Source organism: Sminthopsis crassicaudata, chromosome 2 (genome assembly GCF_048593235.1).
Source record: "Sminthopsis crassicaudata isolate SCR6 chromosome 2, ASM4859323v1, whole genome shotgun sequence".
Lineage (NCBI taxonomy): Eukaryota > Metazoa > Chordata > Mammalia > Dasyuromorphia > Dasyuridae > Sminthopsis > Sminthopsis crassicaudata.
Window position 1 is genome coordinate 367,235,049 of NC_133618.1, and position 16,658 is coordinate 367,251,706.

Here is a 16,658-nt window from a genome sequence, read left to right on the forward strand (position 1 = left end):
GAAATGCTAACTATTCTGCTTTTGACAGAGTGTAAGCATTTCACAAGATGGTCTGATAGTTTGAATATGTAGGACTCTACCAAACATCAAAGGGCTACCCAGATAGCAACTCCAAATTTTGTTTCCTTCTGGGGGAAGTTTATGTATAACTCAGAAATTGCCTGGGCTCCTAAGAGACCTTTTTTTTTGAATTTTCTGTGGACTCAAGACTGCACTTGATTTGTATTTGCTACACTGAGTGATTCTGTGGGAGCTGCAGGGTCCTTTTTCTTACTTTTGGAGAAATATGAACATGAGCTACAGCCAATCTTTATTTACAGATTTTCCTCGACAATGAGCTAATGAGAGAAAATTTGGACAAAATATTAGGGCTGAATTTAGTCTATATGAACAACCACATTGGAAGAGATGAAAAGCTATAGGTAACATAGACAATAAATATCAATTTGACAGGTCTTGAAAAGTTTGGTAACCTCTCAGATACATACTTCAGGAAAACATTAGACTTTTTTAGTACTTCATGTGGAAGGTACCAGATGACACTATTCATTTCTTCTTTAGACACTGAATGATTTTTCACCTGACAACCTGTGCATATGTGCCATTATTTTTTTTTAAGAAGATAAGCAGCTTCTTGCTTTTCCAAATATCCAGAGGTATTTTTTTTGCTCTTTGGATTTTTTTTTTTTTAGGAAAAGCCTTATTTCTCCTTTTTTTCTCCCTATTCTTCTCTAATCTTCTAACACAAATCAAGAGTCCAGTCTGGAATATTTTATTCTCCTAAGTAAGCTAGAAAGTACTTTCCAATTTAGGAAAGAAAACTTTAAGAATTGATAATGGTGACTCCTTCACTTTATGCATTTCATTGCAAAATTATGCAATTATAATTTTGATCCCATTTCCAAGTCTCCCTCTCTTAAGACTTTTTTTTTTCCTGACAGGAAGTTCAATCACAATGGATGACAAAAAATTTCAAACAATGCAGGCAATACATAAATACATGGAGAAGTAAGGATTTCAAATAGTGAGAAGTCGCATTTGGGAAAAAAATATGATTAGTATCCTACCACCTTCAGCACTCCTGATCCCACGTAAGCACATCGCATTTTATTTAACAGATGTATCTCAGAAAAGCAAAAAGAAAACTTTTTTATTATTTTTTTTTTAAACAAAAGCAGAATCTGGCTGTTGCAAAGAAACCCATGTTGAAGCTTTTTGTGAAACAAGTATTAATGACCTTTGACCTTAGACCTCATGCAGCACTAACACATTTAGTATATAATGTTGTTTATTATAGTTATCTGTGTCTCATTCTCCATCTAAACATTGAGTTCCCTGATGACAGGGACCATGCCATATCTGACTTTTGGTACTTATGTTTGTTGAATGAATAATCATTAATATTTATTGGTTTTCTTAAAAGTTGCAAATATTTGTACTTCTCTGACAAAAAATGGTAAGAGCAGAGATTTTTACTCCATGACTTTTATTGTTGTAACATAGCTATATGAGGTGAAAAAAACTCTCTACTGTCACCAATATGTGACCTAAGAAGGGGGATCTGAACATTTAAAGTGTACAAAACAAAAGTTAGGTTTTAAAAAACTACATTTTCCTTCCTCAAAAAACAAAAATTAGAATGTGCCATAAGCATTACAGAACTCAGATTTCCCTTCATGACAACCTGTGCTTTAGAGGCCTTGTATCTTGAATAAGCCTTTAAACTGCTCAAACAACAGAAAAACACAACCATTTTCAGAACAGCACATATAACATTAGTTACTCTATTCACCTCATACTACTTGAATTATTACCAGCAGAGTAAAAAGGAAATGTGAGCTCTTTTTTATAAGCACTTCTTCTTTAAAGAAATCTTCCTTCTGAACAACTTTGGCAAAAATGTTATTTTCTACACTGATTTTTCATTTTTTTTTAATGGAAAGGGTGGATTTCCCATCCTCCCACTTAAAAAGCTCTACCCTCTCCTATTCCCACCCCCAGGCCCTCTTACAAGCTATTGAAGCCCTTGGATAGTCCTCTTTCCAATGCATAGATAGCAGGCCCACTGGCTACAATTCTTGATAAAAGAAAAGTACAAAGAACTTAAACCCACTTTTACATAACTTCCTTTATGCTGAATCTTGATTATGATTCGATGAAATATCTTAGGTACTTAATACAATCAGTTTATGAAGCTGATAGAGAAATGTATATTTTCCTCTTCCACTCTCCCTGTCAGATTGTTCCATGATCAGCTTTGGATCTACCTAAAAAAAATAAAAGCACAATAGGAAGGAAATTATTTTGCTGGTATTATAAATGGTGATTCTAAAATCATGAATGTATCTTTGTTTCTTAAGCTATGAAAAAAAAAATTCCTTGCTATTAAAAATATTTAAAATTAAATACTGCTTTTCTATTTTAAAATATGTTACTGTCATCTTATAATTACCTAAGTTCTCTTTTTTTCACATTTTCCCTTCAGAACAGTGTCCTGATATGAGTACAAACCTAATTATTGAGCATTGAGAACTCTCTAAAAGAAAGTCTCCTCATGGAAAGATGAGGTATAAAAAAAATGGCTGCAAAACATCAAGACTTGGAAAATCTGAAGGATAATTTTCTGATTAAGCTGAAAACAGGAGCTAAATTAATACTTTAGCTGAGTTTCTCCCAATAAAAAATCTTCTGAGATCTTAATCTTAAGAGATTAAGGTTATGGCACCAAATTTCAGTCTGAGTTTCCTTATCTTTCAATTGAGGATATGAGGTTTAGATAATTCCTAAAGTCCATCTAATTCTAAGATTTTATTGCTCTACATATGTAAAGTGACAGGCTACTACAAAACATATTATGAAATGATCAAGGTAAATCAGGCCTCCAATTCCTTCTCTCTTCCTAAGTCCCATTTCCTCATAAATGTCTCCTTGCATCTCTAGACACCAGTCTAACCTAAACTGACTTCTTGAACCTTAACAAACTGGACTCATCCCAAAGGCCATTTTTTGGGGCTTAACATCAAGGAGATCATAGGCTCAGAGGAAGACTGAAAAAAAAACACATTAATTTAATTGTCACTGATAACTAGTAATAGGGCAGCTAACTAACGAAGTAAGTTTTGCAGAAGCAGAGATCATGAGTGTCTTCATTTGGCAGTAAAAGGAAGACACTAATCAGGATACTGGAGAAGCAAAGATTAGCTTACACTCCCCACAACCTTTCTCTACAACTACTTTCTCCTACCTTAATCAATGATCTAGTGCTAACCCAGTACACCTAACATAATGTTTCACTTGTTTAACACTTTAGATACTTACCTGATTCCAATCATATGTTTTTTCATACCATGTGGGAACAATTATTTCTCTTGGTTTCAATTTGCAAAACAGACTGAAAATTTAAAAAAATAAAAGTTACCCAAGATAAAGAAGCACTGTAAAAACCAAGCAGATTTAAAAGAATGCATTCTATTCCTCTAAAATGAACCATTTCCATTTTAAATTATCTGTGTCAATCACTTGGGGTTCTCAGAGTTCTCAAAGGATACTTTAGGAGTACAAGCTTGTGGCAGATCTTACCTAATGAGAAAGATGCATTCTGGGCCTGTCATTGGAAATCTAGCCTAATAAAGTTGAAAAAGGCTCACTGCTGAGATGTGGGCTACTAGGGAATAAGTTTTTTTTTGTTCACAGAAAATATGAGCCTTTCTACTAATCTGGGTTAGAATTTCAATTGTTAAGCTGAGGCAGCATCCACACAATTTAAGTCACACTTTTGTTTTGTTTTTGGTAATATTGAAGACTATAAATAAAAATATGCTTTGCACATCTACTCAATTACTAAACACAACTATGTATTTTAATCAATCATTTCTGAACAGATTTTGCAAATACATACTTTTTTAGCTTAAATAGCAATAAGGTGTTACAATTAGCTTGAAAATTGATACACACATATATGTATGTATGGAAAGAGAGAGAAAGAGAGAGAGAGAGAGAGAGAGAGAGAGAGAGAGAGAGAGAGAGAGAGAGAGAGAGAGAGAGAGAGAGAGAGAGAGAGATATAGGAGTCCCAAATAGTTTGAGATAATTCATACTTTTTAAAAAAATGCCACTGGGCAATAAGATTAAGATAGTTACTTTATTAGCAGATCTTTACACCATCATAAAGGTCAATCAGTACTGAATTTCCTCAGCAATCAGTCCAGTAAGTTCTAACTGGCCTATTCAAGCTATGAAGAGAATGAAAAGGCAATACCCTTCACCTGTCATGCCTTTCTACATAATCCAACCAGAATAAATGTATTTTTTTTAATTAAAGCTTTTTGTTTTCAAAACATGTATGGATAATTTTCAACATTTACCCTTGTGTTCCAAATTTTTCTCCTCCCTGACAAATGTATTTTAAGTAGCCATATCATTCTATGAACATTATAAAAATGATTTTAAAAATGTATATATCTCTATGGTTAAATATCTATATGGAACCTCAACATTTCAGTTCCAAATCATATGTCTCAACTAGCTTTTTTTTTTTTGCTGAAGCAACTGGAGTTAAGTGACTTGCCCACTTGCCCAAGGTCACCCAGCTAGGAAGTGTTAAGTGTCTGAGGCCACATTTGAACTCAGGTCCTCCTGAACAGGGTTGGTACTCTATCCACTACACCAATTAGCTGCCCCTCTTAACTAGCTTTTGAAAGAAATTTTTGTTATTTAATTGAAAATCTGTTAGGAAACAATACAGCAATTCAAGTTGTAAAAGATGAGCTAAGAGATGATACTCAATAACATAGTAAAAAGGGAAATATAAGAAAGTAAAGGAAACAATCAGTAAGAATATCAAATATCATAAAACTCACCCTAAAAGCTTCTGACGAGCATTATCCTGTAGCTGTGCAATTCTTTCAGGCCCAAGATACATACATCCATTTGGTCCATCACAAACTATCTTGTTAATAGCTGCCCGAAGAATGTTAATCTGTACATAAATATTAACATAAAAGAATATTATGATTATACTATCTTTGCCAAGTTATACCTGAAACTGAAATTGCCCTTCATTCATCCTTGAGACTGTGCTCCTTTTCTGCTATAACCCTCTACTGTTGGACTCCCTTGTACTCTATATAAAGGATTCCAACATGATATGTTGGAGTAATGCTTACTGGTTGACACCGGAGGTGACAAAACAAACCACAGCGCCTTTAGTTTGATTTCACTGCCTAGCCAACTTATAAAAATAGACAGAAGCCCCCTATTTTCTGGATTTGTATTCAGATCATCCCTAGATGAGATATAATATTCACCTTATCCTAGCTATGTCTACCCCGCCTCCACTCTCCAACCCCAGACTCTGCTCTGACCCTATTCTATACTTTCTCTAAATAAGCTTCTTCATGACCTGATAGGGCTCCCATGTTTTCAACTATCATTTCTACACAAATGACACTCATATCTATTTATCCAACCTTTACCCTCTGCTCCTGAACTCTAGTTTCATAAGCTCCAACTACCTGGTGAAATCTCAAAATGTGTATCCTATAAATGTCTTAAACTAAGCCTCAATGTCCCTAACTTTTCTACTATTATCAAGGGTAATGGCATTCTCCTAATCAAAAAGGCTTACAACCTAGGTACCATCCTATACTCCTCACTCTAACCCTTCCACATCCAGTCTGTTGCTAATTCCTACTGATTCTGCTTCTGCAGTATCTTTCCTAGACACTCTTCTCTCTCCTCTGACACTGGCCATCACTGCCTAACAATACTAGTAATACAGCCATAGCTTTCTCTTTGGTTTCCCCATCTCAATTCTCTCCCTACTACAGTCCATCAAAGCTTCTGTGTACTGGCACAAGTCATGAGACTTGTCCATAAATGTTTACTATATTTTCAGCCTAAGTGAGATGGAGAACCTGGTATCCAAAAAGGGGTGAGAACAGGGGCATTAAAAGGATGTGGATCAAAAACATGGCTCTTTTACACCTGTGACCTTGGGAAACTGACTCTCTGGGCCTTGGTTTCCACATAAGGATCTGCCAAAATGTCTTGCTCCTCCTCAGATGCCACTTTTCTCCATGCCTTTACCTTGGAATACCCCTCTCTCCTACTCTATCTCACATTCTCCCTCATTTTCTTCAAGATTTCCCTCAAGCAACACCTTCTGTACAAAAAACTGCCTCCCCCAAATGTTTTCTCTTGTATGTCTACACAAGACATACACACACACACACGTTGTCATCTCTGACGTAATGTAAAGTCTTATATCTTTGTCTTTGTATCTCCAGCTCCTATTCTAATATCTGATTCACAGTTGGTACATTATAAATGCTTGTAGTGGATTGAATCTCAGTTTTTTCACATGTAAAAAAAAGATTATCATCTCATGTTTTTCAAGATTCCTTTTATCTTTCAGTTCTATGATCTTACCTCAACAATGTCTTCCACATTTAACTGGACGTCAAATGCCAACTCAATGTCATGCTCTGGCAGTATTGGTGTTCCAGTACTTGGATTCCAACCCAAACCACAAAGGGCACCAGTATAACATTTTCCACTCTGATCAACCCTAAAGAACACACAGTAATTTTAATAGTAGGTACAATCTGACAGGAAACTGAAAAAATAAAATGCTATTTTTACTCTAAAATATTGCACATTCCTATTTATTCTTATGAACAGCAACAAACCACCACTTTATAATTCTAGTACAGAAATCTAAGTCTGTAGTGCATAAAAATCAATAAAACTTAGATCACTAATAATAAAGCAGAACATTATAAGAAAGCTGTGAAATGACTGACATAGGAGACTTAAAACTTGTGAGTAATTCTCAAATTTGGGGTTTTATACATGAATGCAGTACTTGTAACAATATATCCATTACTTTATATCAAGAACCTGGTCTTTTTAAAGCAGTTATTTGCTCTTTTATTTTTGAATCTCATTTAAACAAAGCTAAAATTAATATCTTTGGGAATTTAGTTCAATTATTCTTTATTAAGCTACCTTTGTTGAACATTCTTTGCTAAAAGCCAGATACAAAATTTATATAGGCTCCAGGCAATGACCACATCAAATTACAATATAGTATGGAAGTTAACATAGAAAAAAAAATGCTATTCTTAATAGAGAAATACTACAACAAACAAAGGAACAGAGGTAAGACTAAAAACTACTTCTATGAGGAAAGGAAAGTATAGTTTGATTGCAATGTAGAATACATGAGATTTGTCTCTAAAAGTAAGGTCATATTAGACCAGTGGTCCTCAAATTTTTAAAATAAAGGGCCAGTTCACTGTCCCTCAGACTGTTGGAGGGCCGGACTATAGTAAAAACAAAAACTCACACTTTGTCTCCACCTCTCAGCCCATTTGCCATAACCCGGTGGGCCGCATCTGGCGCCTGGGCCGTAGTTTGAGAACCTCTGTATTAGAACATGGGATGCATTGCATATGAGCCTATAAAGCTTAAACTTTATTTACTAGCCAATACAAAGCTACAAACATGTCTTGACCAGCAGTGGAATGATCATACCTATGTACCAAAAAAGGTTAGTCTGCCAAAGCTATAAAAACTAAAATAAATCAGGTTAGGAGTTGAGTTGAACAACTTGTTTAGAGACTACTATCTTAGTCCACATCAACTGATTAATAAAGTTTTGGGTTAATTGATAATGAGAAAAGAAATAGAGAGCAGCAGACAGGTGGTTGGTATATGATATAAAGTTATAATAAATAAAATTCTGTAATACAATTATGCTACTAGAATGAAATTTAGAGTCCGCACACCTGGGATTATGTTCCAACTCTTTTATATTTACTATAGGTGAGACCCTAGAGGTTCACTTCATCTCTCTAGTTCTCTATTACCCCACCTATAAAATGAAGGGCTTGAATTAGCTGACTTCGAAGGCTCCTTCCTGTTCTAATATCTATGGTCCTGATTCAAATTTCTAAAACAGGAGAAAAACATATAATCATGCCACTAAAAGCAATAATAAGGTCACAAAAACAACATATAAAATCTAAGTTATGAGGCTTGAAAGTTAGCAAACATAGAACAGACAATACTCCTTTTAATGAAAATTTGCCATACTGAAAGATTAAGGAATGCTATATATCTATATCTATAAAAATCATCTGAATTTTAAAAAAAATTTGATAAAGACATTCAAGAAATTTTTGAAAAATATGGAGAAAAGTAAGGTTAGGTGACAGTCTCATTAGGTAGACTTGAAACTGGTGAATGGCTGGACCCTGAGAGTAGTTATTAATGTTTTAATGCCAATTCTGAAGGTAATCTCCTGCATTGTGTCTACAGCGATCTGTGTTTGACCTTCAATATTTTCATCAGTAACTTAGATAATGAGATAAACCATTGAGTTAATATACTAAATGAGAAATTCAGGATTCAAAAAGACAGACTAGAACAATAAATCAAACAAAGAAAGATGAAAACAGGTTCAAAAATTAATTTGACAGAGAAGTACAGCTAACTACAATAGTCCAACTGGAGAATACTGCTGGGTTTTTGTTTTTTGTTAATTCAGCATTAGTAAATAGTGTTTTGTGTAATCCATGAAAGCTCACATATTAGGCTGTCATTAAAACAGGCATTCCTTCAAGCCTACGAAAATGATAGTTCTGCAGAACTCTGCATTAGTTCTGAAAATGATAGTTCTGCAGAACTCACTACATTATAAGTATTGTATTCCAATTTGGGCACTACATTTTAGTATGGATAAGGCAGAAAACACACAGAGGAAAGCAACCAGGATGGTATAAGGTTCTCAAGTTCTAACATGTAAAGACTAGTTGAAAGAACAGGAGACATTTAGTTAAGGAGAAGATAACTTAAGGAAGGCATGCTAACTATCCTAAAGTAATTCCCTCTCTTCCTTCCCTGCCAACCACCACCTGCTTACCCAATACTAAGTATGCATCTTGCATTATTAACTCCTTTATAAAGAATATTAAGGGAGGTAAGAGTAGGCAAGGTTCAGTTAGAATCTGGAAGTACTGCTAGATAAAACTATTTATAGATTCTTTACAACTTCAGAAATGAGTTTTCATTTAAATAGACCACTTCATGAAGTAGAAATGTCCTCCCTCATCACTATGCATATGTACAACTAGATAACCATCTTTTAAAGGAATTTACTAAAGCAGATATATCTATCTCATATGGGACTTTGTCATACATCCAAATGTTCCTTTCCAATTCCAACACTTTATGAGTCAAATTTTTAAAAGTGTGTTTCTTGCAGAACCACCACAGTCCTCTTCCATTATCACAGATGAGGCCTTTGTTCTAGTGCACACTTAAATTCACAAATAAGCCTGAGGCTTGGCTTTTAGCTGTATAAGGAGAGCTACTTTGGATTTAGGTGTAAGTCTCTGTGTGTTTTTATCAAGTTTAAATTATCTTGTCTCATATGCAATATTTAGTTCTCCTGAGGGGCTTACATGAGAGTAAAGGGATAACAGAAACGAGCCAAATTCTGTGTGATTAGGGAAACTGGGGAGGAGGGGAAAATCAATGAGTTATTTATACTGTAAGATTCCAAAATTCATATAATCCAAGATGATGGATCTGAGCCATCCATTCAGAGATACTTATAGGCTAACAATTGTTAGTTATGCATACATACCTCAGTTCCATAACTGGGGCAAACAACATGCTAAGTAATGCTGGCAGTCCCGGAATATGAGGCATGAGAGATGTTTCTCTCAGCAGCATAGTAGATCCTATAACAAAGACAATAACATCAAGGAGTTAGAATAAAATGAATGAAATTAGTAGTGTTTTTGTATGAAAAGAAAAGCAGTGGATAGAGCTAAATCAGTTTTGCTGCTAAATGCTCCTGTCTCATACTGAACAAAGCTTGAAAAAGATATTTGGCACAGATATTCATTGTTCATGGGATAATTGTATATAGTAGTTAATGATAAGCAGATAAGGAGATACAAGATATAAAAGAGGTAGGCAGAACTATTGAAATTACCAGTTGCATTTACTGAAAGAGAAGCGGCAACCAACATGCGCTGGTGGAGATCTTCAGGGGTATCACTGATAATAACAGAGTTGATACTCTCTTTTTCAATCCATACACATCTAAAATAAATAATGAATACTAATAAATTTCATTTAGTTCACAAATTATATCTAAGAGAAATATTAACAAACATCTTGAAAACATATATATATATACACACATATATATATACACATACATAAAAATGCAGTATTTTAGAAGTCATATTGCATCTAAATTAATCATTCATGAGTTATTATTTGTATCCAACAGAACATATGAGATCAGCCCAGTGAGATCTCCTACAATAATCAGAAAGGTGACCACACTAGGGCATGAGGCCTTTTTGAATAAACTACTCCTGTCAGGGTTAGGTAAATGATTAGAAAAGAGAAATGTTTCTTTATTTTTTTTTCTTTTCTTTTTTTTAAATGAAGTAAGTTAGTTTATGGTCCTTTTTCTTTCTTTTTTGATTCTATGATAAGGAAAATCAGGTTTAAAACTGTTTCTCCTAAATCATACTAATTTTTTAAAAAATCTACTTTTTAAAACATATTGCTTTATTAATCATGGAGAGAAAAATCAGAGCAAAAGGGAGAGAAAAAAAGCAGCAAAAAGAAGTTATTTGTTGATTAACATTCAGTCTTAGTTCTTTTCTGGATATAAATGGCATTTTCTGTCCAAAGTCTATTGGGATTGCTTTGTATCACTGAAACCTTGTGAAAAACCAAGCCTTTCATAGTTGATCATCGCACATTCTTGCTGTTATTTTATACAATATATTCCTTGTTCTGCTTGTTTTGCTCAGCATTAGTTCATGTAAATCTTTCCAGCCTTTCAAAAATTAGCTTGTTCATCATTTTTTAATAGAACAATAATATTCCATTACCTTCATATACCACAACTTGTTCAGCCATTCCTCAATTAATAGGCATCTACTCATTTTCCAATTCTTTGCTACTACAAAAAGAGCTGTTACAAACATTTTTGCACATGTGGTTCCTTTTCCTGACTTTATGATTTCCTTGAGATACAGACTCAGTAATAGTGCTGTTGAGTCAAAGGGTATGTACAATTTTAAAGCCTTCTGGATATAGTTCTAAATTGCTTGGATCCTTTTCACAACTCCACCAACAATGCATTAATGTCCCAGTTTTCCCACATCCCTTTCAACATTTATCATTATCTTTTCCAGTGATCTTAGCCAATCTGAAAGGTATGAGGTGACATCTCAAGAGTAGTTTTAATTTGCATTTCTCTAATCAATAGTGATATAGAGCATTATTTCATATAACTATAGATGGCTTTAATTTTATCATTTGAAATTGTTTGTTCATATCCTTTGACCATTTATCAATTGGGAGAAGTATTTCTGATTATTTAGTTGAAGTTTGGTAGCACAGACCATATGGAAAGAATAGCCCTTGAAGAGAGTGATCCCATGGGTTTGAAGGGTCTTAGAAACATGATTCTCCAAGAGCAAATTATCATTCTATTAAATGATTATCCAAAACTGCTCAACTCTGGTCATGAAATATTCAAACAACATTTAAATGTTCAAGATTAGGACTTCAAAATGTTTTGTATGAAGACATGTCCAAGAACATGTAGAGACATCTGTCAGTTTGGAGTATAATAATTGCTGGATTAGAGAATAATTATAAATTAATGAAATTGTATTTAGCAGTCTTGACCCTACAATTTAGAATAAAGAATATTTTTCCTACACCACTGATACCTCTTGTATAATTGATACCTCTTGTATAATTTTCTCTTATGCCATTTCATAATTTCACCACAAAAAAAATCTACTGAAATAGCACACTATCTCAATTTTGTTAAAAATGCATGGATACAATTAAGTCAAGACCTTACATAAAATACCAAAATAAATTCTAAAGAGTTATATAAAAGAATACAAATTAAAGAGAAAAGTACAAAAATAATATATGCAATATAATTATGTAATTAAAACTTTAAATGGCACAGAACGCAAATAAAAACAGTGGATAACACTGTTGTGTTAAAATCAATGCATGAGTTTCTGACTAAGATGACTACAATGGATAAAGGCAAGTAGCTCAGCTTCTCTAAATCTATTTGAGGAAAAAGCTATAAACTTTTTAGTGGACCAAAAAAGAAGCAAGATGGCAAAGTAGCAGTATAGCCCAGCTTCTCCAACATACTTCCTACACAGAGATCACAAAATTATACCAGATAAGATCTTGACTGGGAAATGAAAGGAAAAAATTTAAAGTAAGATATTTTCCAAGATCAAGTTAGTTTAGGGAGATAGAACACAGGGAATGGACACTGGGGACAGGGTCTAATCAGGAATGCATCAAAGTAAGCATTTCAACACCAAAGGATTGGAAGAAGAGACTTTTCCTGGAAAAGATAAGATCCTAGACTCATACAAGGGACACCATAATCTCACTCAGGATCTATAAAGAGGTACAAACTAGGAGCTTTGTTGCTTATATCCTCCAAAGTACAGATCTAGGTAGGATCAAGAAAAAAATCTGCTTCTTGAGTGGTGGTTTCCATGAAGAAAGAGTCATGGGCCCTAATTATGAATGGGCAGTCCAGAAACAAAAATCAGCTGTGGGTCTCAACCCTAAGAGCAGAATAGGATGATAGTTCTAGCTTCCAAACCAGATTGAAAACTACAATGGAATAGCCAGAGCAGAAATCCTAGATCAAAGGATGTTCTATCATTTGGAACCTACAAAGCTTTCCAATTATCTAAGAGTGGTCAAGTCCAGCACTAGTCCATTAGGACTTCCAAGAAGAAACATCTATAGGAGAGCTGCTCAGACCAAAATCTATGTCAGAAATTTGTAGAACTCAAATTAGGAGAATAACAATCAGACCGTGTTCTAGAACACAACATTTTGGGAGCATCAGTCCCAGAATAACTAAACAAACTCCCAAGGAAAACAGCAAAAGGACCCAAGACAAAATATCAGTGCAGATATCTATGACACTCTTCCTCCACACATGTCCCTGCCACTAGAGGTATATAGAAGTCAAGAATTAGAGTAGATGAATAAACAAAAAATTAAAAAAATATATATGTGTGTGTGTATTTTTTATTTATTTATTTTTTTTACTGAGGCAATTGGGGTTAAGTGACTTGCCCAGGATCACACAGCTAGGACATGTTAAGTGTCTGAGATCAGATTTGAACTTGGGTCCTCCTGACTTCAGAGCTGGTACTCTATCCACTGAACTAACTAGCTGCCTTGATAAGCAAATTTTTAAAAAAGAATCTCATTATATAGAGCTATTGTGATAGCAAGTATATTCAAAACACAAATCCAGAAAAGAGAATGACTCCAAAATATCTAAAGGCCAAGCTTTAAACAAAAGTGCAACTTGGACAAATATCTAATCTGAATTCTTGGAAAAGAGGAACTTAAAAAAGAACTTAAAATTATTTTTAAAAATAAATGAGCACCAGAAGGAAAAAAGTCAAAGAAATAAAAGAGCTATGAAAGAAAGATTTGGAAAGAGAATAAACACCTTAGAAGAAGAGGCATAAAAACCTTGCTCAAGGGAGGGAAACTCCTCCCTAAAATTTAGAACGGGCTATATCAGCAACATTAAAAAATCATTTTAAAACAAGACAAAAATATAAAGTATCTCATAGTAAAAACAAATGACTTACAAAAAAAAGATTAAGAGAAATAATTTAAGAATCTGATATGGCAAAACAGACCTGAAAAAAGAAAATGACAATTGCTGGAGAGGCTATGGGAAAACAGATACACTGTATACTTCTGATAAAACTACAGGAACTGTGAACTGGTCTAGTAATTTGGGGAAGCAATTTGAAACTATGCTCCAAAAGCTATTAAACTGGGTAAATAAACCCTTTGGTTTGCTACTAGTCCTATATACAATGCAATCAATGAAAAAGGAAAAGCACGCACGTGTGCATGCTTGTTTTGTAGTAAAAAAGAATTTGGAAACCGAAGGGGTACCTATCAACTGGGAATGGGTAAACAAATTATGGCATGTATATGTGATGTATGAAATATGTGTACTATAAGAAATTAAAGAAATGACTTCAAAGAAACATGGGGAAAACTCATCTGAATTGAAAGCAAAGAGAGCAATATTATAAAGACAATTTTGAAAAAGTTTGGGAACTCTGATCAACAAAACAATCAAAATGCATGTAATTTCAGATGATACAACATGGAACATAGGACCCACTTGCTGACAGAGAGATGATGAACTCAAGAGTACAAATTGATGAATTTTTTTTTTTTAACATGGTCAATGTGAGAATATTTTTATTTGTTTGACTATGTGTTTGTAATAGGGATTTTTGTTTTTCTTGCTTTCCCAACTGTGTGTATATTAAGAGTAGGAGGTAAGTGGGGAGGGAGAAAAGCAAATGTACAAATAAAATGAAATTTAATTAGGAAAGTAAACCCCTCCCCCCCAAAAATAACTAAGTGATAAACTACACTTAGTAACTTTTTCTATACCAGACTGCAGTCAGCTCACAATCGATAGTCAAGGGACCACCCTTTACTAATAGTAAAGGCAAACCCAGGGTCAGCACAAACAAACCAACCAACAGTCTCCCAGAAAAATCGAAGAGGAGGAGATATATAGAATCTGACTTTGATAACTGAGGTAGAAACTCTCAGGACTCTCCTGAGAAACTCCCAATGTAGTTTGTAACTCACAGCCAAGAGCATGAAATTCACTGAGAACTGGGTTATGATCAGTATGGACACATTAGTTTAGCAATGGAAATTCTAGGGCAGGGTCCTTTAATTCATGAGGTACATTAGAGTCCCTAAAGAGACATAATTCTGAACCTCAAAGATTCAAGCATGCTTAAACCAGCACAGGAATCCAAATGATCTGGGTTAAGACCAAATAGGGCAGACCATTACACCCCAAAAAAGTACAACCGAGAATAGAACCTGACCTTGACCCAAAATCCCAATTCAAAAACCAAGATTGAAGATATGATCAAAGAGAATAAAATACGGACCACTATAAAAAATTATAATAGATACCCAAATGCCCAGAAAGCCAAACCAGTAAAAACAGAATCTACTAATCACCTCATGAAACTTGACAAGTTTAAATTCATACCAAATGATGGTATAACACAAAAGACTTGGAGATTTTTCCTATACATGAAAGGAAGATTTTAGAATACAATATTCCAAAGGGCAAAAGACATAGATTTTTTGGTTTACTTTTTTAGGCAAGGCAACTGGGGTTAAGTGACTTGCCCAGGGTCACACAGCTAGAAAGTGTTAAGTGTTTGAACTCAGGTCCTCCTGACTTCAAGGCCAGTGCATTATCCACTGTCCTCAGAACAAGGGCTTCTAACCAAGAATAATTTACCTTGAAAAGTAGTGTTATTCCAAAGAGGGCTAAAAATGGACCTTTAATGGAAGAGAGGGCTTTCAAACATTCTTGATGAAAAGAATTATCACTAAGTAGAAACTTTGAAATGTAAACTCAAGTGAAACCTAGAAAATTAAATTTAAATTAGAGAAACTGGGATAGGTTAGATTATTGATAAGCAAATTATTATGGGTTTTAATAGAGGATAAAGAAATAACGATTCCCCCTTTAGAACTTTAAAGTCTTCAAATTCCACTGAAGAAGTAACAAAAGGAAAAAAAAGGTTCTATTTTCTAAATGTTCTAAAAGAAGAAAAAAAGGAGGGTAAAAGGAATATGCTAGAGTAAAAAGGAAGAAGAAAAGGAAGTGGTTCAAGAAGAAGTATCAATGACTCTCATTCTTATTTGAACTAGAGAAGAGAAGCATTGAAAGCAAGCGTATGTAATTTGTTGTATAATCAATAAACATTTAGTTAGCACATGCTATATGGTAGGTACTATGCTTAGTGCCTAGTATATAAAAAGAGGCAAAAGACAGTTCCTACCTTCAAGGAGATCACAATCTAATGGGGGAATTAAGTGAGGGATGAAAGAGAAAATAGTATTAGGATGGAAATAGTCACAGAAAAATACACTTTCTGATGCTAGAAGGAAATTTAAAGGGAAAAAAAGCAAGGAACTGAAAACTAAAAGAATGCAATCTAAATTAGGGAATGAATGAATGGCCAAAGTATGATTTATGAACATAATGGAATATTATTATGCTGCACACATAATATAATAATAATATTATTGAGATGACAAAAGAGAAATTTTGGAGAATCTTATGAAAACAGAAATGATATAGAATGAAATCAGAAGAACAATTTATATTACAATGACAATATAGAGAAAAATAACTTCTAAAAGCCTGAAGACCTCTGATCAATGCAATAATGTCTTGAGAAGAGCCATAAGAAAACATGTTTCTCATTTTTTGAAAAAGAAGTAAAAAACTCAAGGAATGGAAGGAGTTATATACCTTTTTTGGGCATGGTCACTATAGATTTGCACAGGATAATTTTTTTATTTCACGATAATTTTTCGATTAGAAATACAGGCTGAGGGAAAAGAGAAGTAAGGGAAGGCAATATCCTTCTGCCTCCATCCCCCTAAAAAATAGGAAAGCCACTGAAACACTTTTTTTTAAAAGGGCATAAAGAAGTAGTTTAGAAGTAAGCATAGACAAATAGGAGAGTTTTC

The 16,658-nt window shown here is 34.1% G+C and overlaps 1 protein-coding gene across 1 annotated transcript in view; it reads right to left on the reverse strand.

The window, feature by feature from the left end:
* Positions 1–2,112: 2,112 nt before the first annotated feature.
* Positions 2,113–16,658, reverse strand: part of TDRD9 (tudor domain containing 9) — a 175,209-nt gene continuing 160,663 nt past the window's right edge. The window contains exons 31-36 of the mRNA XM_074291060.1: positions 10,006–10,115; positions 9,652–9,748; positions 6,429–6,567; positions 4,859–4,977; positions 3,319–3,391; positions 2,113–2,267 (exon numbers count right to left, since the gene is read on the reverse strand). Of these exons, the coding sequence (XP_074147161.1) occupies positions 2,166–2,267; positions 3,319–3,391; positions 4,859–4,977; positions 6,429–6,567; positions 9,652–9,748; positions 10,006–10,115 (640 nt within the window). The 3' untranslated portion in view covers positions 2,113–2,165. The remainder of the gene's footprint in view (positions 2,268–3,318; positions 3,392–4,858; positions 4,978–6,428; positions 6,568–9,651; positions 9,749–10,005; positions 10,116–16,658) is intronic.